Below are 22,491 nucleotides of genomic sequence, written 5' to 3' on the forward strand. Positions count from 1 at the left end.
ATCTGTTCTGAAAGCTTTTACAGTCTAGAAGCAATAGTCTACCCCTTCCTTTATGTGCTCAGGCTAACATTTGAGACTTCAATTGTACCACCACTTACATTTTCATTGCATTAAAAAAAAAAGCTTGGCTGTCTTCCTGAATAGGCTGTAAAACCTCAAAGATGTCTTATCCCTTCTTGTAAACCTCATACCTAGAATTGTGCCTAGAACTAGTAGAAACTTAATGTTCGTTGAATGATGTATGAGATAGGATGGGCTCAGCTACGGAACAGGAAGCCCAGATGACAGTGGCTTAAACAAACAGGGTTTGTATTTTAACATTTAGTGAGAAGTCTAACAGCCAGCAGCTGCTGGGGCTGATTTCTCTGTTCAGCAATGTCATCCAGGACCCAGACTCTTTCCAGCTCTACACTTTGATACACTTGGCTTGTTGGCTTTTCCTCCCTGTGACTGTGCTTCATGATCATAAGACTGCTGCCACTGCTCCACATAATATATTTTTAAGGCAGGAAAAAAACAGAAGGGGCAGCAGTAGGGGGCTGTCCACTGGTAACTGTCCCTTATAGCAGAGAACAGAAACTTTCCTAGAAGACACCCAGTAGCTTATGTCTCATGGCCAAAACATGGATCACATGGCCACCTGAAGCTTTGAGCAAGGCTGGGAAAGAGAATATCGGGATTTCCAGTCTCTGTGGTTGGAGATGGCCAAGAAGGGGCTGGGGATGGTTTGGGCAGCCAACCGAAAGTTTCACCACAAATGAAGAATAAGTGCTCAATAAGTACTTATTGGTGGAAGCTTAGATTTTTATGATCTGGTTCTTTATTGATTTTTAATAACATATAAAGGACCCTCATCACTGCTGTGTCTAACCAGTATTGAATGCATCTTCTGTTTGTGCTGGGAACTATGGAATTTTCTCATTCAGTCTTTGCAACCCCGTGACAGAGGTATTATCCATCTATTTTACATATGAAGAAACTGAATCCCAGAGTAGTTAAGCAGCTTGTTCAACATGCTCCCTTACCAACTAGTAAATGATGACACAGGGGTTTGAATTCCAGTGTCTTGAGTCCAGAGCCCATGATCCTATCCTAGAACTTGAGGTCTAGAGGTGAACAGAGAGCTCATCAGACACAAGCCCTTTATTTCATAGTGCTGAAGCCCAGGATGGGAGGTAACCTGCTCAAGGTCACACAGTAAGCCCAAGCCAGAGCCAGGCCCAGGACCCAGGAGTCCTGACCCCCAGGCCACGGTTCTATCACTCTGGGCTGGCTCTCTTTAGAAACCTCACGTTAGTTCACTGATCTTTAAAAAGACAAAAATGCCAAATGGGATCCTGTGGACAATTCAGTTTTTTAAAAAAATGTACTTGACCTAAGTTTTGGCAAATTAGAACAAGTTGTTTCCTTTTTTGGAGTCGAAACTTAGCGATTAGTTGGTTCAAACTCTTCTACCCATCTCAGTGGAAAGTCTAGTCTGTACAAAATTTTTCAGTTCTCAAGTGATAAAGAGGAAGGAAAGAATGCAATGATCAGAGCCTCAGCTGGGGCTTAACCAAGATTACTTTGAATTCCAAGCTCATGACCCAGAAATGCCTTATTTGTGGTGTTTAAACACGTCCTATGTAACACTGCCTTGGGAAGCCTCTTGATAGAGTAAAATGTGTACGTTTTGAATCCCACTTCTACCACCAACTAGCTGCGGGAACACATGACCTAGGCCCACTGTGAGACTTGCGTGGAGCTAATGTACAGACAGCAGCTGGCACAAAATGGGACAAACCAAGTGTCATTTCCCCTTCCCCTGTCCTCCAGCGCTTCCCCTTCAGACTTGGGGCTGAAATATCTCTAGCACACAATTTAACAAGGAGTGCCTGCCTTCCCACACTGCTTTCTGTTTCAGAGGGTCAGAGTCCCTTTTGTTGACAGGACTCAAACCTTTCGGGGGAAAAATTTGCTTAAATTGAAAAGTCATTTTTGTGTTGCATTTACGACCCTAGAGCATCAAGGTTATAAGCATAGGCTCTTGAATCACACAGAGGCTCCGTCACTTCCTGTGTGTGTAGTTGTGTAACCTCCTTGTGTCTCCGTTTCCTTCTCCACACAATGGAGATAATAACAGTACCAACCTCAGGGGGCTGCCGTGGGGATTAGATGAGGGAATGTGTGTCACTCTGTAAGCATGTCATACGGGTTTGCCAGAGCCTTGTTGGATCCTTCAATCTAAGATAGGCTGGGACCTAGGACCTCCTACCAGAGCGACACAGTACAAAGAAACGATAAGGGACTAAAAATAACTATATACATGCACAGTTGGGGCAATTATGAAGAATAAGACATAAAAAGGCCATAAAGCTACTGCTATTTCTGAGGTGCTAGGAGAAAAACAGGGTGAGCCCTGTGCATGACTCCTGCACACAGCCCCACCGAGGGGGTGGGCAGACCACCTAAGCTACCCCTCTGGCCCGACCTACCAATCCGCCCCTACCATCACCCCATGTAAGGGACCAGCCCACCCTCCTGGGAGAGCGAGCAAGGGAACCCATTATTTGTTTTTGCTCCCAATAAAGCCTTGCCTGAATTCCTCGTCTGGCTTCTTATCAATTTCTATGGATTAAAGAGTCCAAGGACCCGAACTGGTAACAAATCTCTTCCACAGTGTTTTTCAAGAGTGTTCAGTGTGGGTTAGACAAAACATTTTCTCTCCTTCTTTTAAGGATAAGGACAATTGGGCAAATGACAGCACAGCAGGGCAGCACAGCAGACAGTTGGAGAGAACTCAGGACTGCAGGCAGGATACTGGGTTCAAGTCCTGGCTCTGCCACCAGTGCCCATGTGTCCTTCTATTCTCTGGGCTTCAATTCTCTGCTAATCACGGCTATTCAAATGTCTTCTTGGAAGCCTTAAGTGACCAAGACTAGCAGGAAACAACAATTTGGTAAAGGTTTAGAATTCTGTAATTTGGGCTCGAGAATGAAGAACTCTTTCAAGATCTTCTCCCAGAACAAGAAGAGTCAGTTAGGAAGGAACAGCAGCATTTTCCTTGGGCAAACTTGAGGAGTCCCCTGCTTGTCCTCCTCACCCTTCACCCCCTCCTCTGTTCCTCCTTGGACACAATGTGATTTCCATCCTCCACTTTGCCCCCAGATACCACCATAAACAAGTTCTCAGATCCTTTACCACCATCTGAAAGAAATGCACTCAGCAAACATGCACATTTACCTTGTCAGCCCCACGAGGGCAGGGACCGTGCCTCAGTCCACTGCTCTGTGTATGGACTGAGACACAGAGCAGTGGACTGAGGCACGGTCCCTGCCCTCCTGGGGCTGACGTACTAGAGGGGCAGACAGAGGCAAGCAAAGTAAACAAGGAAAATATACAGTGGAGCAGGTGGAGCCGGCCGAGAGCTGGATTTAACTGGGCTGGAGTTTTGCCAAGTGAGTACAATCTAGAAAGCTTGAGGTACGGGAGGGGAGGCTGTAGACAAGAGAAGAGTTGTAATCACTAACGATGGAGCTGAGGCAGGGAAAGGAGGGGAGAAGGGATTTGAAGGGGACAGTGAAAGGTAGTGAGATCAGTGGACTATGGGGCCCATGGGAGTAAAGGCTTGAAGAGAAGAGCTAGAAAGAGCTTTGAACATGGGATCTTCAGAGGGCCTAGGGCTTGAGTGTGGGGCTGAGTAGTGAGCCAGGGAAGATAAGATCACTGGGGGAGAGGAGGCCATGGAGCAGGGAGGCCAAAGCATCGGTGGATTGGGCAAATGGATGGTGAAAGCACTGAGCGTAGTGGCAGGATGAGTGGGACAGAGGACAGCGAGGTGGGAGTGAAACTGTGTGGGACACTTTAGGACCTCTCGGGTGTACAAGCCACCCCTCCCATGTTCCCCATCTCTTGAGGTAAAAGGCTTTGCTTCAGGCCCCCCCTCAGTTTCAAAAGTCTGGCTCAAGAGTTAAATATTAGGAAATTCGAACACACAGAAACAAAGAATAGCTGTTGGGCTAGGAAACATAACAATTTAGACTATAAATCAGTTACATAGCAGAGTCACTGAATTCCCAGTTCCCTGAAAGATATAGATAATGAGGTCTGACACACATTCCTAAACTGTTTTTACACAAACCAGACTTCTCCTGCTTCCAACCAGGAAAACTGCTGTCCACAAGCACATAGACCCCCCGGCCGGTTGGGACCAGAAGGTTGGTGATGTTGATTCCCAAAACCTCACCCTGTTACCTCACTACCAACCAGCCAGAAGAATGCAACCCACAGCACTAATACTGCCTTTTAAAACCCTTCCCTGAAAGCCACTGGGGAGTTTGGGTCTTTTGAGCATGAGCTGCCCGCTCTCCTTGCTCAATGCCTTCAATAAACACTGTACTTTTCTTCACCACAACCTGGGGTCAGTAGATTGGCTTTGCTGTGTGTCAGGCAAGCGGATCCAAATCCAGTTTCTGTAACAGGAGATAGGACCTTCAGATAATTAGTAAATAGTGACAGTGGTGAGAGGAGGAGTTTGTAAAGTCATATTTAATAGTGTGATTTAATGTTACATTTGAGTAAAACCTCTTTTGTTTTATTGTAAGAACTATAGAGAAGGAGAAAGCTGTTCGTGGCATGAAAAGCAGGACTGAGCATTAAAAAGTTGACAAAAGACCTGGGAGTATCTCCTTTCATGAAGGATCAAAGCTGTCAGCCTAAGGGATATAGCTCTACTTGTGCAATCATAAGCAGCCCTAAACTGGTGGGAAGGTATTTAGATTTTTATGGGTGAAGGACCTTCCTTTTTTGTTATTTTATTTTGTAAAATGAGCACGTTATTTATTTTTTTTAAATTTTTTTGGGGGGGCCATGCCGCACAGCTTGTGGGATCTTAGTTCCCCAACCAGGGATCGAACCCACGCCCTGGGCAATGAAAGCGTGAAGTCCTAACCACTGGACCACCAGGGAATTCCCCCAAGGACCTTCCTGTCATCCCTAAAATACCAAGCAGAGAGCCACCATTTCAACAGAGGCTTGAAAGAATAGAATGATAATTCATTAGTGTCATATACTAAAAGCCATTGACTGAGAGCCAGTGGTATAGAAAAGTTAAGAAAGTGGACTCCGCTTGGGTTTAAATCCCGGCTCTGCTACTTACCACTCATTTAACCTCATCTGTATGAGGGGGATAATAATGTCTCAGCTTCTGAAAAGTAAATGAGCTGAGAGGTTGCCTGGAGTGTGTGAGGACTCAAAAAATGTTGGTTAGATATTCTGATCTTTCTAATCTTTGTTGGCAAATAAACAAGAAAATAAGGCTTTGAAGGCCCTGGCCATTAGTTCTGTGTAGGGAAAAACAGCCAGAGAGTAAGGCTGAGACAAGGGTCCTACCTCAGCTAATTGCATTTCAACAGCCCCTGGGAGGCAGTGTGGCCCAGGGGTAGTGAATCTGTGCTGGGAGTCAGAAGCCCTGGGTTTCCGTTCCTCCTCAGCCTGAGGCCAAGATCAAGTATGGCCAAGGGCAAGACTGGGTGTCTCTGACCCTCAGCTTACCCACCTGTAAAATGGGGATGATCATTCTGCCAGGCCCACACACAAGGTCGTTTTGAGGACCAAATGAGAAAATGTTCCATGAAGGTTAATGGTAACTCAGTTCACCTGTGTTGAGTGCCCACCTACTGTGTGCTGAGCACAGGAGAATGAAATTAGGCCTGCTCTCTCCCTAAACAAGTGCCCAGAAGACAGGACATGTACCCAGATAGCCAGAGTCTATGGGTGAAAGTGCTAAGGGAGTCTGATTACGGAAGGAAGAAGTATCTTTATGGTTGAGTCTTATGAGCAGATTCAGGGAGGATGTACTGAATGGTGCCCAGTGCACTCAGCAGCTCCCCTTCTAGAGCCTCATCCAGCACATGTACCTGCTCATGCCAGATGACCTGAGGTCAAGGCTGTTCACTGTAGCATGCTTTATAGCTGCATAAGTTCAGAGCCCCCTAAAACACCCACCAAAGAGAGAATATGTGGGCTCTATAGCAGAATAAGGAAAAGTTCTTTGTGAACCGACATGTCAATTTGGGCTTCCTTCCCCTTCCTCCGGATGCTCTCAGACCCTGAACTTGTGTCTACCATAGTCATTTTCATGGGCTCCTTGAATTAGAAGTGTCCTTGATAACAAGGAAAGCTATGACCTGCAAGTGTGTGAACACAGGCCCCACTGGGCCCCAAGCCCCAGAGAAGGGTTACTGTCCTCTTTCTATAAAGAAAGTGAGGCCCAGGTTTGCCAGGGCAGCACAGCCAATAGATGCTGGGCTGGGATTTGTCCTACAACTGACTTCCTGGTTGTTTTATATATCTGTTGCTCCGCCCACTTTGAGACTATTCATTCTGTAAGGGCTGCGGTCAGTTTTCTTATCCTCTCCTTCAGGGCCAGGCAAAGTCCACCCCCTTAGGAAATATTAATTCTTAAGATGGGGATGGTCCTAAGAAGGAGATGCCGGGGTAGGACGGTCTCTAAGGAATCTGTGTGTGTGTGGTGGGGGGGGTGGAGTGTAGGGGTGAACAAGTTGGTTCTGGGTTGGTTCAGAGGGAAGGGGGGAAGATGAGCATTACCATCTGAGAGAAAAGGTGTGGTGGTGAAACAAGACAGGACAGATACAGTTCCCATCTTGGGAACTTGGGGAATTAAGGGAATTTGCCGGAAGTGGACAGGTGGTGGGCCAGAGGGGAGCAAAAACCATCTTCCATTTTCATCTAAACGTCTCAGAAGGTCCCTATGTAAGAAACCTACATATAGACTCCCTCAGGTACAGACACACTTTACCATCTCTATACAAAGCTATTCATTGCAGAATTGACTGTAAAACAATGGAGCCAACTCAATGTCTATCAATAAGGAACTGGTTAAATAGTCAGATTTCCATATGATGGAACACTCTCCAGTCCAAGAAAGGAGGAGGAAGTCCTTACCGCTCTGATATAGGACAATTGCCAAAATATATTTTAAGTAAAAAAATTCGAAGTGCATAATCAGGGAAATAAAAAATTTAAACCACAATGAGTTATGATCCCACATGTATCAGCCTGTAACATTTTAAAAGCTGATAATTCCAAGCATCGGCGAGGGACTGAAGCAAAGGGAACTCTCAAAGAGCTGGCAAGTATGTGAACTGACACAACCACTTTGGGAAACAGTTCGCCCTTATCAACTGAAGTTGACAATAATGTGTGTTCCCTAGGCCCCTGCAAATGCCCCACGGAAATCCTTACCCCAACCAACCCCCCAAACATACATACACACCAGGAGAAACAATTCAGAACATTCACACAAGCACTGATCCTAGCAGCAAAAAATTGGAAGCAACCCAAATGTCCTTAAATAGTGCAATGAAAACTTAATTGTGGTGTCTTCATACGATGGAATTCCATACCAGAGTGAAAATGATTGGCATCACTCAACTGAACCTCAAGACCCTTAATCTAATCGTGGCTGGGATACAAGCAAGCTGTAGAAGACTGCAGGCAGTACACTTCCTTCTCTTCAAAATCCAAAAAGGTGAGACACTACCCCATACATATTGTATGGAGACATGAACATATGGCAGGACTATAAAGGAAAAAACGGCATGATAAGCATCACATTTAGGACAGTATTTAGGGGAAGAAAAGGTGAGGCTGGGAAGGGCCACAAAGAGGATTTTAAAGGCCCTGTTTCTTTGTCTAGGAGAGGTGGTAGGGACCAGGTGGCTTATTGTATCATGGTTTTTTTTTTTAATAGGTATATATTGTATAACTACTATTTTTATAACTAATCAATATTTAATAAAAACAATTTAAAAAAATGAGGGCTAGGGCTTCCCTGGTGGCGCAGCGGTTGAGAGTCCGCCTGCCGATGCAGGGGACACGGGTTCGTGCCCCGGTCTGGGAAGATCCCACATGCCGCGGAGCGGCTGGGCCCATGAGCCATGGCCCCTCAGCCTGCGCGTCTGGAGCCTATGCTCCGCAATGGGAGAGGCCACAACAGTGAGGGGCCCGCGTACCGCAAAAAAAAAAAAAAAAATGAGGGCTAGACCAATGTGAACAGTGTGCTACCATTTGTATAAAAAAAGGGACACATACACCCATAGACACACATGTGCGCACGTGTACACATACGCTGATATTAAACTACCTCTGGAAAGTTACATATGCAACTGGAAAAATCAGTTGCCTCTGGGAGGGGAACTAGGAGGCTGGGGACAAGGAGGGAGACTTTCCTGAATATTTAAATTTTCTAAATCACTTAAATCAATTGGAGTTAAAAATAATAAAGAATAATAAAATTTGAAGAGAAACTGAGAGAGGGAGACACAGAGGGGAGGGAGAAAGGGAAGGGAGGGTGTGAGGAAGGGAGGAGGGAGGGACAGGGGCAGGAGGAGGGGGAATGGCGGGGCTCTGGCTGCCAAAACCTTCCAAAACATTGGGAATGTGTCCAAAATCATAAGTGGACCCAGAAGCCCCACTGGACAGCCCAGGGAAGCCTGTGTGCTCATCCCACAGCTTGGCCTAGACCCCAACACGTTCTTGCACCTAAGAACAGGGCTGGCTTCACACGATTGCCCACATCAATTCGGGCTCTGCAATCTTTTGTTTCCAGAGCTTTGTTCCCAAACAAGACTCCCTCTCTGGGTCTCTTCCCCTGACCCTATGGTCTTATCTCAGACCTTCGCCCACCTGTGATCTGAACAATTCCTCTGAAGTCGATTTAGTGAGCCGTCATCCTTGATGGCTCTGAAATGTGTGTCTGTGTCACCAAGGTCAGCCAAAAGCAAATAGGCCCTTTTCATCCCCTCTTTAATCCTCCCCTCAAGGACCCGGTGTCCTTTGCTCTACTGCCTCATCAAGACCTGCTTGCACATTCTTTATCACGCTGGGATAACAATAATTCAAAGGAAACCAGGGCCACAGGCATGTCCCCAAGGATCATGGCCTTGAGAGGTAAAGGCATGAAGTGCTAATGGAATTTCAGATACCAGCCAGTGGGCGAGGAAGGATTTGGACACAATGTGCAGGGGGTGCCTTCTGCCCTGCTTGTACCCAGGATGCCAGAGGAGTGAAGTATTGGCAGTGTGGGTCTGTATGAGAAAGGAAGCCCCTGAAGCTGGGCTCAGTCCCCTAGAGTCCAATGGCCAGGGGTGAGGAGGAGGGGGCCAGGGAGGATTGTGTTACTTTGAACTAAGAAGTTCTTTATTCCCCAAAGAGCCAAAGCAGGATCTGGGTGGCACCATAGTAGAGAGGTAGGTGCTAAGAGAAGGCTGAGCCACACAGGACAGGATCAGTTCTCCCACCTCACCCATCCCCTCAATGGGGGGTTCCCTAGTTGAAAACACCTTGGCAGTTCATAACTCTCCCTTGGGAGCAAGGTAGTGTTGTACAGGAAGAAAGAAGCCTTGCTGTATGATGGCTCTTAGCGGAAGTCGTTCAACAAGCAGGTCTAGAGCAAACGTCATGGGCTGACAATACTAAGTGCTGGCAAGGATGTGGAACACCTGGACTGCCGTACACGGCTACAAGAGTGTAAATCATCCAACCAATGGAAAACTGTTTGGTAGAACTACTAAAGCTAAACACACACCCAACCAGTGACCTAGCAATTCCACTCCTGGGGATTTTCTGAAGAGAAATGAGCATTGTGTCCACCAAATGACATGTACAAGAATGTTCATAGCAGTGTTACTATGGCAGCTCAACATGGAAACAACCTAATGTCCACCAGCAGGAGAATAAACACACTATGGTATATTTGTACAATAGAATACTACTCAAAACAAGCTACAGCTATGTGCATAACAGGAATGGAGCCCAGAGACATGATATTGAATGAGAGAAGCCAGACAAAAACGTACACACACTGTCTGATTCCATTCATATGAAGTTCAAGAACAGGCAACATGGATCTATGGTCATAGAATCCTGGATAGTAGTTACCCTTGGGGGATGGGGGGAGTAGACATTGACTAGGATGGAACATGAGGAACTTTCTGGGGCACTGGAAATGTTCTGTATTTTGATCTGGGTGGTGGTTTCATGGATGGTTACAAATGTAAAATTTCACAGAGATTCAAGGTTGTGTATCTTAATTACTGTATGTAAAGTTATATCAAAAACAACAAAATTTGTTTCTTGGTCTAAAGCTCTGTTGCTCTGGCCCCCTGACGGGCCTACTCAGCAGCTGGTTTTGCATTCAGAAGAGTGTTGTGTCCACCTTGGAATGACCTTTCATGCCAGGTGCTGATGCTGTACCAGAGGGCAGAGAGCAAGAACTTCTCAAGCTGAAGAAGAATGTATATGGCCTCTTGGGGGCCATCTCGCTCACAGGTGTTTGAACATGGGGTGGAATTTGGTCCAAGACTTACTTCCATGGAAATGTACCCCCAATAGCAAAAGTTCTTAGGATGGAGAACTATAGCTCTTATTCAATTTCAACTGTTAGAGTCTACCAATATCTTAGCAAAATGACGGGAACAAGCAAACAATAACAGGCAATGGTTGGCACAGGCCAGTTCATGATACTTAGCAAGTGAGGAAAAGTTAAACTTGGGCAAAAGAGCTGTTGGGCCTTGTGTTCCAGTCATGCTGAGAACTTCTGCAGTGACTGCAGACAGCTATCAGCTGATTTCCCAGCAACCCAGTACAAGAAACTAAAATACATGCATGCTCTACCTAGAAAAAATGAGACAGTAAGGAATTACATTAAAATAGTGGAAATGGTTATTTCTAAGTGGTTAAAATAGTCTTACTTTCTCCTTTGCACATAAAAAATTTTCTTTTCCCAAATTAGATAGCAAATAACAAATTTTATATTCTTTTGTGACCAGCTCAGATAAAATCCTTCGGCAGTCTTCTGGACTGTGAAGCTGGGGTGGGTGGGGAGGCCCTCCTCTGGACCCCTATGCATCCTGCACTCTTGCCCACCAGGAACCATCAACATTTCATCCCCCCAACTATCTTTATGGCCCCAAAAGAGGCCAATACAAAGCAGAAAGAAAGAGGAAGGAACTCAGACACTGCTTCAGAAATGAGGGGAGATAGACTGAAACCCTCCACTTCCAACCAGCCTTACAGGTGCCAAGCAAAGGACACACAGTGTTCTTTGAAATAACAACACAACAACCCTTCTGAAGTTTGGGGACAATTAGCTTTTTCTACTCCATGTAGCCTGTGGGTCCTAGCCCTCTTAAGAATATTAAAATTGTAGAGAATACTAACATATATGTAATTATATTGCAATATATATAATATAGCATGCAAAATATAAGTAAATACAAATACATCTTTATCTTTTTCTTTCCACCCTTTAAGGGAAAGGACAAGCAGAAGGGAACCCCCAAGTGTCAAGGTCAAGTCAGAGTTCCCCTCCAGCTCTGGCTCAGACACACACCTCCCTGGCCCCTCTTCTCCACCTCACAGTCAGGCAGAAACTTCTTCCCCATCTTTTGAAGAAACTATTTTCCTCCTTCAAAGACCTCCCTCCTTTCTTCCTGGTAAAGGCCAAACTGTCTGCAGTTGGCAGGACCAGATGTTCACACTCCTTGCCCTACAGATACCGTGGAGAGCCTGCAGAGCCAGGGGCAGACAAGGCTCCCATACTCAATCTCCCTTCAGCACCTGTCCCAGAGCCTAGCAGTCCTACCATTCACCCCCTCTTCTCTCAAAGCTCACAGCCTGGCCAGGTCAGAAGAGTCTATCTGAAAAGCAAATTCACACTCAAGTGTTAATAGCAACTATTACATTAATGAAAGTGGTCAAGCTGACCAGGGTTTTGGCAAATGCTTTTTTTTTTTTTTTTTTTTTGTGGTATGCGGGCCTCTCACTGTTGCGGCCTCTCCCGTTGCAGAGCACAGGCTCCGGATGCCCAGGCTCAGCGGCCATGGCTCCCGGGCCCAGCTGCTCTGCGGCATGTGGGATCCCCCCGGACCGGGGCACAAACCCGTGTCCCCTGCATCGGCAGGCAGACTCTCAACCACTGTGCCACCAGGGAAGCCCCTGGCAAATGCTTTTAATGATATTTTTTAACTTGCTAGGAAAGTGAGATTTTCTTTTCCTGGTCAGAGTGCCTCTACATGCTCCAGTATCATATTTCAGAATTGAGGCCATGAATTTTAATAACAGCAGTGATAAAATTAATTAAGGAAACGTCTACTCACTTCTAGGGCTCTGAAAATGTGCGTATGGAGAGAGTAGAAAGTGCTGGGTTCTGGATTCTGATCCAGCACTGCCTCTTCCTGCTCTGTGATGCTGAGCACACCTGACCTGCCACTCTGTGTGAAATGAGTTGGTGGGGGGGTGGGTTGGTGGCTAGATGATCCTTAGGGTTTGACATTGTGTCAGGCCCTCCCTGGGGACCAGATACCTCTGAAGGTGCTGTCTCCATCCTCTGTCCCCCAGCCCCATCCTCTAAACATAAGGGGCTTTCCTCAGCACTGCCCTTGCCCCTCTCTCCCCTTGGCCATTCTCCTAACTACACTGATGGGCTTCAGTGGCTCCACATTTCTGTCATCTGCTCCTACCTTCCTCTGGAACTCCAGGTCCAGTTCCATCTGCTTGCTGGGGGGTTTTCTCAGATGTCCTGTAGGCAACATAAACTCATCAGGAACTAAACTCTTCCTCCCTCCTCACCCGCAAACCCACTGCTGGTCCCTCCAGCCACACAGTGACCCTGCCATAACACTCCTTTTTGACTCTGATGTCTAATTAGTTGCCAAGCTGCAATCATGTTTCTTCCCTATTCAAATCCTTCAATAGATGCTGCCACCTACCATGTACTAATGCCTCACCCTGGCTTTGGGGTCCTCTATCAAATCAGTCTGAGAGAGGCTCAGAGAGGTCCAGTACCATGCTTGAGGTCACACAGCAAGTGAGTGACAGGGCTGTTAATCCCAACACACTGCCTCACTCCCTAAATTGTTTCCAGTCAAAGGGGATGGCAGTTGGTCACTGGAGTTGGAATACACACCATACCTCCCAGAGGCTGCCCTTTGTTTAAGCTGCTTCGTCTATTTACAATGACTTCTTTTTATCCTTCTCTACTAAAAATCCTACTCATCTGGTCATTTTTCCTTTATTTGCAAAATGTTCTATAGGGTGAGCTTGTAACTTCGCTCTAAATGCTTTTGTAATTCAAAATATAAATTCATATATAGGTATTTTTAACCCCACTTGAATTAACTGCTTCATTCTTCTGGAAGCTTTTTCAGAGTTGTCTGCAATGTGTCTTATAAATCAGGTTGTTAGCTTCGTGGGATTAGGAGTGTGTCGCTTTGCACTCTAACACATAATATAAGGACTATCAGTACATTAGAGATACTTGTTTAATGTTATACCAGATTGACAGCCTTTACACTTCAGTGACTTCAATAAGAATTTCAAAGGCCCTGTGGAGGAGGTGATCAGGAGATTCCTGTGTCCTCCAGCCACACACTGAAATACAAAACTCCCAGCCAAGCACAGGAGCCAGGCAGAACCAGAGAGAATGGGTCAAGGAAAAGCTATCCTAGGCCCAACAAACAGTTTGTCTCAGGGAATACTCCTGCTTCTGCTCAAGATATCCCTTTCCAGAAATGTTGGAGCCAGAGCCACAGAGAGGGGAGGGAGGTACAGAACAGGCCAGCATAGCCTTGAAATGCTATGGAGCCCACAAAAAAAGCCTTGGCCAGATTGTCGTCCCACAATTCTGCCACCATGTCTTGGCTGGCTGACCTTGGCCAAGTTTTTTAATCTTGCTGGTCTGTTTCCACATCTGCAAAATGAAGACCAGGTAAGTTAAAGGCTCGCTTCCAGCTCTAAAAGGAGTCAGGCTCATGTTCTGACTCTCTGTGTGTCCCGGCTCCCTCCCTCTCTATAGAATGGGGACGGCAATAATGTCAAAGGAGGTGGGAGCAGCCTAGACACTCCAATTCTGCAAGCTTGGTGAACAGGTGCCCGAGATGTCCAACGGGCCACTTCTCCCACTGAACAAGGAGCAGATGCTCCTAAAGGAATGGGGCTACAGAGCAGCCAAGGCGTGGGAAGTAGGCTGGACCTTCCACAACTCCCAAAAGGCAGTGCTGTTGGGGAGGAAAATGTCAGAAATCATTCTTGCACCCCTCCCAGGGGTCCAAGAGACAGACGGGCAGGCAGACAGACAGAGAGACAGAGCCCTGTCCAGCTGGGAGTCTGCAACAGCTAGACAACCCCATTCTTAATAGGCCCTGGTGTCTTGAAGAGGGGGAGGGCTGCAGAGATTAGGAGGAGAAGGGCAGGCCCCACTGACGACATCAAACACACACAGCAACTGCTGCCCATTAGAACATTTATTTCTCAGAGAGAAAATAAGTTTAAGACAGTCATATTACAGTAGGTAAAATTAACTTTTGTATTCTTTACAAGCATAGATTTTTCTCTGTTTATTACCTCTCTTATACCATCTGTTATAAACAATTCTAGAAAGCAAATAAAGTCACTTTCTACAATAAATAGAGCATCGTGTGCTTCACAGCAGACGCGACTGAGACACATAGGCCCCATGCCACAGCAGGATCTGAGCCGTTTCCCGTTCTAAAAGAGCAGTTTTAAAAATGAGACTCAGAGAGAGACTGAAAGATTCAAAGAGACTGAAAACAAAAAAGGGAGAAAGAGACTAAGAAAGAGAAAGTATTGGGGGGAAGAGACAGACACAGAAAGAGAGAGAGAGAGCCCCGAGATCTTACAACACAGGTTGAGACGAAGGTCACATAGTCCACAGCCGACCGACTACCTGGGGAGGGGGGACGCATTGGCTCCTTTAAATAAACCACACTGTGTGCATTTAAAATACTCAGCCACACAATGGAGGACTCCAGTAATGGAAACTATAGGCCTGAATAATTTAGAACAGTATTTTACAATTATATACACTATGTCCTTCCCTAGCCATAGGCTGTATTGTAGTTTTATTATTGTACAAAATCCAAAACCCCATCCTTTATGTTATAGAGAGTTTTGTTGGTTCCCTTTTAAACTCTGGCTCATGTCCCAAACGTATAAGAAGTCGTGGCGGTTGGTTGGTTGTATTTTTAAAAAGTGTGTAAAAATGGCAGTGATCTCCCCAGTGACTTTGTTTTGTCCAAAACTCCCCTATGAAAAATTTAAAACAATTAAAAAGAACGTCAGGTTAAAAATCAACATGGCAATCAGTGGCCTGCAACCTGGCCCTGCAACTTTGGTGCTTAAGAGGTGAAAAGAAACATCCAGAGAACAGACATCGAAGCCTCTGAAAGTTGTGTTGGTTTGTCAGTCAGCATTCCCGTTTCACAGTTTTTTTTCCCTTCTGGTTTTGAGAAGGTAAAGGTGGAGAGGGGGTTGAAGGAAAAGAGGGAAAGGGACAGAGGGTTTGAAATAAAAGACTGTGTTCCCTGGAGTTCAGAGCAGCAGAGGCTAGGCAGGGCAGAGTGCAGGACAGGAAGATGCTGGACTGCAGGCCCCACGCCATCCCTAGTGGTAGAGAGAGAGGCTAGAGGCTGCAGGTGCAGAAAAGGAAAAGCCCACAAGGAGACGCTAGGAGGAGTGAAAGGGCAGACCCAGCCAAAGGGCACAGCTTCACCCAACAACCCTCGAATCCACGTGGACAGATGGACACTGGCACAAGCAGCCTGGTCTGCTGACAGGAGCCCGTCCAGCCTGAGCCCACCTCTCTGCAAGACAGAAGAGGGCTGGAGGGACCCTGCCTCAATCTAAGCGGGCAAGTTCTCACAGGCTGGCCTCAGCTGTTTGTCTGTAGCACATGTAAGGGGGTGGGGAGGTGTGCTGGTGAAGGGGTCACCCAAGTGGTAGGCTAGCAGCTGGCCTCAAAGGGAATGAGCCATAAAAAGAAAAAGATCAGTTTGGTGATGGTTTCTGTCAGTTTGGCACAAGAGGAAGTCGGGAAAGGAACAAGGGAAAAAGAGAGACTGGGCAGAGGTGCAGAAGATGGGGCAGGGAAGAGGTATGAGGACAGGTGATAGAGAGAGGGTGAGCTCCGTGAGATTCCCCGTGGGACCCTAGTGTATCCACAGCACCTCTGGGGTCAGTGTCAGAGCCTCGCTCACCCTGAGGTGTAGTTAGTTGGGAATGGGTTGGAGGGGCCAGGCACACCCTTGAGAAAGCCCAAGACCTCTTGCTTTCTGGGGCCAGGTCTATCTCCTCGGCTGGGCCCAAGCCTCACAGCTGTTTCTATTTCTAACTGGTTCTTCAGTGGACAAGCCCCTGAGGGAGCTCAGGTGGGAGTTTTTGGCACACAGCAGGCCCACCAGGGGAACCATGCAGTTTAGTCCAAACTGGGGCCTTGTCCTTGGGGAGGATACAGCCCAGTCCCTGGCCTGCCATGGAAGGGGCAAGCTGCCAGCCGTACGTCTGGCTGGGGCAGGAAGAGGCTTCTCTGTGCCCCACAGGACGGAGGCAGGGCAGGCAGATGCAGGCCAGGCCCTTACAGGTAGCTGGAGGTGACAAAGGAGTGGGGTCCCCGCACTCGGCTCAGGTGGATCATCGCACGGTCGTAGGCCACCTGCACTGACTTGCGGATGCTGGTCTTGCGGCCTTCCAGCATCTTGAGCTTGTCCACGGTGTCTTCCACACCCAGGGGCAGGACTTTGTCCCTCGGAAGCCACTGCCTAAAATATAAGCACAGTAAGAAGGCTGGACCATGGTGGGTCCCAAAGGAGGCTCTTCTGGACCCACTTGCCCAGGACCAGCAAAGCCAGGGGGAGGGGACAGGGCAGAGGGGGGCAGGCTGGGATGCCACAGGCAGGAAACTACCAAGGGACTTATTTTGCAGCTGGGCCCAGGACACTCACTCAGCTTAGATGGTTGCCAGAGGGAAGCCCATGTGCCCCCAGGGAGACTAGCTGAGTCATCTGGAGGGCTCTGAGCCTCACCCTGCCTTGCGGAGTCAGGGAGCTACAGCTAGGAAGTGGAGCTGATGTCAGGAATCGATGAAATGATCTCTGGTGGGGCCTGCATCTGGTGTTTTTTAAAAGGTCCCTGAGTGAATATAACATGTGGCTAAGAGCCCAGCCTTTGGAGCCAGATCTTGGTTTGTATCCCAGTTCTGGCTATGGATTCTTGGCTTTCTGAGCCTCAGCTTCCTCATCTGTAAAATGGATTGGGAGGGGATTAATGAAGATTTAAATGAGGACCAAATGAAATCATACACGTAAAGCAATTTGCATAAAGAAATGGAGTAAATGCTCAATAAATGATAGCTATTAGCTAGTCCTACCTCCTCACTCTACAGAAGCAGAGGTGAAAGAATCCTCCTGCTGGTGTTTGTAAGCCATGAGCAGACAAGCCCCTTGCGGTGGATCCTGCACTGCCCAGAATTCTCCGCCCAGGACTGAGACATGCTTCCCTGCAGCCGCTGGGAGTGTTGGCAGATTACAGGCTCTCAAGTGAGTCCCGCTCCAGGAATCAACCCCCATCAATGTCATCCCCCTCCCCAGGGGCAGCCAGCATTCAATGACTGGTTGACATGTGGGTACAAAGGCACAGCCCCAATCCCTGACATCTCTAATGAGCCACCCAGCTCCAGAGCTCCAAACAGGATGAGCTGAGGCCTCTGCAGCAAGTGCACTGCAGTTCAACTTTTTCCTCTGCCCAGTGCTGCGCCCCCTCACCTCACAGCTCTTCCCAATGACTCCGAATACAAATCTCCATCTCAGAGTGTTTCACAAGGAATCTAATCTGCAATACCCCTCAGTTACTATTAACACCATTAATCAGTGTTATTAGTAACACCAGGTTACTGTTAACATGGCAAATGCAGACCGGCTGCTGGCAGGTAACCATTCACCTTCACCTGGGTGGAGGCAGGGTGGCTGAGTCCACAGCCCCTCTGTGTACCTCTCCGGCACGTCAGCATTAGAACAGCCACCTGGTTGGGCCCCTCGGCCTGCATCCTGGTGCACCCTCCCAGCAGCAGCACCCACTCACCAGGTGCGTTTATTGTCAAAGAAGAGGACAAGGAAGAGCTTCTCTCCAGCCTCGGCCTGTTTCTGCTCTCCCAGCTTCAGCACATCCAGTGGGGGGACGGGGATGGGGACGCCATTGTGCAGAAGGCCCTCCCGGGGCATCTTGGGATCGATGATCTGGAAGCAGGAAAGGAGACAGCATTCAGCGGGGGGTGGACGGGGTGACCAGTGCACCCTGCTGTAGGACTAACCACTGAACCACCGTACACCAAAGCTATGCAGGGGATTGGCTCGGCCCACAATGCACTGATGGAGGGGCTGACCTCTTCCAATGACCCTCAGTACCCCAAACAGAAATTCTGACCCTGTTTCCCCAGGTATTGTCCTAATCCTTTGGCCCTTTCCAATCAGACCTTCCGACAAGGGAGCTTGCTCCATCAACTGTCAGGCCCCAGAGCTGAAAGAGGAGTACTGGGAAGCCAGGGTGGGGGGTTTTCAGAAGTGAGTGGAGCATCTCTGACGTCCAGGCCAGATAGACAAACGCCTTCCTCCCAATGTCCCTTAGGGGAAAGGAATGGAGGCCATTTTTTTCCCCTGCCAATTTACCTTTAGAACCTGTGCAATTCATTTCAAAATCTCAGGGGCTTCCTAGACACCATGGCTGTGAAGAAGGTCCTGAATCGGCCAGAGGGCCCATCCCTTTGGTTCTACCTAAACAGATCTCCTGGTTACCCACCACCTTCCTGTCTGACTATAATCCTTCCTGGTGCATAGACCAGATACAATTTTAGCACCTCCACGGTAAAATCAGAGAGAAGGCAAAAGACTGAGTGTGGAGGGTTGCTGAAGAGGGGAGAATGATGTGGTCGGAAACAAGGGCCACTGGAAGAATGAGTCCTTGAGGCTGCAGGCTCCACAAGGGCAAGGGCTCAGCAAAATGCCTGGTGGCATCAACATAATAATTCTCCAGCGCTGTGGAGCACTGACAAAGTTACCAAAGCTCCTAATTATTCACACATCATCTTATTTCATCCTCTTGCTGATGCTGAGAAGTCTGCTGACAAGTACTAGCTGACAGAGGAGAATGCCAAGCACAGAAGGATGTAGCTGGCTGGGACTAAAACCAGGCGCCTGGACAAGGCTTGGGCCTCTGCTGCCCACTGCCTCCTACACAGCCCCTGCTTCCAGAGCAGCTGGCTGATAATCTCTGTGCACCAAGGCCAGGGAGACTTGGAAACTTACGGAGGAGGCAGCTTTCTCCAGAGATGGAGCAATCTTAATTCCTATACCCTGTCCCAGGGGGTCTCTTATAATAATAAATTGCTCTATTTACTTCTGGGTGTTTGCCAGCTTCCCTACATCCTTCTCAAGATAAGCAGCTAAAAGCAGGTCCTCTAGTTAAGAGTTTACTCTAAGGAAGAACCACCACTACCCTGCCCCCAGCTGTGTGATTTGGTAAAAACTCTAACTCCCAGCCTGTCTGTCCCTCCTGGGACTGAAGCTAAGGGTCCTAATGAGAACCACCAGACAAGCCCTCCTGAACTTCCTCGATTATCAACAGTGGGGATAGTGCCTGGCTTGGAAAGTGGGGCAGACTGTGAAAAGTGTCCCCCCAAGGGCAGAAGCAAGATGGGCAAGTCTGCCTCTTAAGGGGAGCTCGCCTCCCTTTTTAAAAAAGACAGAGGCAAATGTATCCCCAAATAATAAATAATGGTCCATTCACTCAAATGTCATGCAGATGTAAAACATGGAAATAAAGTCTGCAATAACATTTAACACATTACATAACAAATGCGTACACACACCATTGTTACGGCTATAATATATAAATGATAAATAGAAGCAACAATACAAAATGCTTATAGATGATGTCATAATGCTGCGATTTGTGTTGATTTTCCCTTTTTCCAAAGCTTCTGCAATGTAGATACATAATTTTTACATAAAAACAAAAAACATTTTTTTAAAGAACAAGAGCCTCAGAAATTTAAAAACCGTATAGTCACTATATGTGCAAGTACATATTTAAGTATGCAGAGGAAAATGACTGGGAGAGCATAAACCAAAATGAAAACACAGGTTGTATTCAGGTGGTAGGTTTTTTCAGGTGGTGGCTGAATTTCTTTATCACAAAAGAAAATGTATGATTAAGAAGATAATTAAAAAGGAAAAAAAGAGGGGCTTCCTTGGTGGCGCAGTGGTTAAGAATCCGCCTGCCAATGCAGGGGACACGGGTTCGATCCCTGGTCCGGGAAGACTCCACATGCTGTGGAGCAACTAAGCCCATGCGCCACAACTACTGAGCCTGCGCTCTAGAGCCCGTAAGCCACAACTACTGAGCCCACATGCCACAACTACTGAAGCCCACGCAGCTAGAGCCCATGCTCCACAACAAGAGAAGCCATGACAATGAGAAGCTCGCACACCCCAACGAAGAGTAGCCCCTGCTCACCGAAACTAGAGAAAGCCCGTGCAGAGCAACGAAGACCCAACACAGCCAAAAAATAAATAAATAAATTTATTTAAAAAAAAAAGAAAAAAAAAAGAGACTAGTTTTAGACTGGCTTTCTTTGTATTGTGAGATTAAAAAAAACAAAACTAAACCTGCACAGTCTTAATCAATTCTTCAACAACTAAGCTGGGGGTCTCACTGACAGCTGGGCATGGAGCCTGTGAAGGCAGCCCCAGGTCCAACCTCCTCAGCGCTGGATCACAATGTGGATCTCCCACCTGCCACTGCTAAGCAGGGGGTGAGGCAGGTAGCATGGGTTCCAATATGACTCCAGAAAGTCATATAACCTCTTGGAGCTACAGTTTCCTCACCTGTCCAAAAAGGATCAGAGTTCCTGCACTCTTCACCTAAAGAGGCTGCTGTCTATGAAAAGAGCCATAGACAAAAATGAGCTGGGAGAGGCTCAGAGCTCTGTGTGCACGCATAGGCTGGCAGGGCGGTTCTCAACACCCACTATAGATCATCTGGGGAGTGTTAAAAAAAATAGTCATAAAAAAAAGAAACAAAAATATTCATGCCTTGGTCTGGCTTTAGAGAGTCTAATACAGTTGATCTGAGATGGGGCCCCAGGATCTACATTGTTTAAAAAATTCCCCCAGATGATTGTGACATGCCCCAAAGGTTAGAATCAGTATTTTCAGGGCCAGATGGATATTACCTCCCTAATATAGAAAGAGCCCTAAGACATAACAATCAGGGTGGTAAAAATTAGAATTTTTAGCTACTGCCACTATGGAAAAAATGGAAATTTTAGCTACTGCTGGTGGGAGTATAAACCAGAACCAATGTTCTAAGGGGCAACTTGGCAATTTGCATCAGAATTTTACATAGATGCCCCAAGAAGGCATTCCTAAGACTTCTTCACTGTGAAGAAATAACCATGGATGTGCACAAATGTTAAGCTACAATGATGCTTACTGCTGGCTGTTTATCATAGTGAAAAATTCAAAATGATCTAAATGACCAACTAGGGAATGGTTAAAATAAGGTACACGCATACGACTGAAGATGATGCAGTAATGAAAGTGTTGCTGATGAAGAATGTTTAATGGCATAAGCCATGCATGCTCATGGTGTACTGTTAAGTGAAGGGGAGGTTAAACAGAGTACGGTCTCATATTTATGCACATTTATGCATTAAACAGAAAAAAAAGGGCTGAGCATATACATCAAGAGGTAATCTCTGAATAGATGGCACTGTGGGTGATTTTGAACTCAGTGGCTCGGAACACAGGCTTTGACATCACACACTTTGAGCCCTGGGCTCAAATTCCAACCCTGCCACTTAATAGCTAGATGACCATGGTAGCAAATAGATCTTCAGTTTTTTCCCCTATAAAATGAGAATAACCATACCTTCCTCAGCATTTCAAGAACTTAGCATGACAGACATTTAGTAAAACACCTAAGCATTATTAACAGCTCTTACAATTTTCTACAATGAGCACATTTTACTTTTATGAATAATAGATAATTTTTTTTATTTAGCAAATAAATATATGCTATTAAATCACTAAGAGCCCTAACTTCTGTCTGCAAACTTTAACCTATTTTAAGAGCCCTAAGCAGGGAGTCTAGCTGGTGTGACCCACCCAGGCTGGGATAAAACCTCCCTCCCTTCTGCAGCTAAAGGTACCCTGACTCCCAATCACACTCTCCTGGCTTGATCCAATCAGATAAGCCCCCAAGGCAAGGCAGGGGCCAGACCACCCATAGGAGGGAGGAGGATCAGGCAGACTCACCAAGGCGGGGTAGGAGGGATAACCTCGGCACTTGGCCCACACCAGCTCCAGGGGCTCCAGGTCTCCACGGTCTTCAAAGGGCATCAGGAGGCTTCTGCCTGGGGGTGGGGGAGGGGAGGAGACAGTGCCCAAGGGGGCATGGAATGGTGCCCAGGAGGCCTGCCCGGGGCCTCCATTTGACTGGGGCAGCCCAGGAATGAGTCAGCAACATCCCCTCCACCCTTCCTCTTCCCTACCCTCTCCTTAGTTCTTAAGACTAGATCAGGAGACGGCAAACTTGTTCTTTAAAAGGCCAAATAGTAAGTATTCTAGGTTTTGCAGT

The 22,491-nt window shown here is 47.0% G+C and overlaps 1 protein-coding gene across 1 annotated transcript in view; it reads right to left on the reverse strand.

The window, feature by feature from the left end:
- Window positions 1-14,296: 14,296 nt before the first annotated feature.
- BRPF3 (bromodomain and PHD finger containing 3) overlaps window positions 14,297-22,491 on the reverse strand; it is a 34,476-nt gene continuing 26,281 nt past the window's right edge. Inside the window, exons 11-13 of the mRNA XM_060021919.1 lie at window positions 22,170-22,267; window positions 17,938-18,092; window positions 14,297-16,619 (exon numbers count right to left, since the gene is read on the reverse strand). Coding sequence (XP_059877902.1) covers window positions 16,436-16,619; window positions 17,938-18,092; window positions 22,170-22,267 — 437 coding nt within the window. The 3' untranslated portion in view covers window positions 14,297-16,435. The remainder of the gene's footprint in view (window positions 16,620-17,937; window positions 18,093-22,169; window positions 22,268-22,491) is intronic.

The sequence above is a fragment of the Delphinus delphis genome, chromosome 10 (assembly GCF_949987515.2).
Source record: "Delphinus delphis chromosome 10, mDelDel1.2, whole genome shotgun sequence".
NCBI lineage: Eukaryota > Metazoa > Chordata > Mammalia > Artiodactyla > Delphinidae > Delphinus > Delphinus delphis.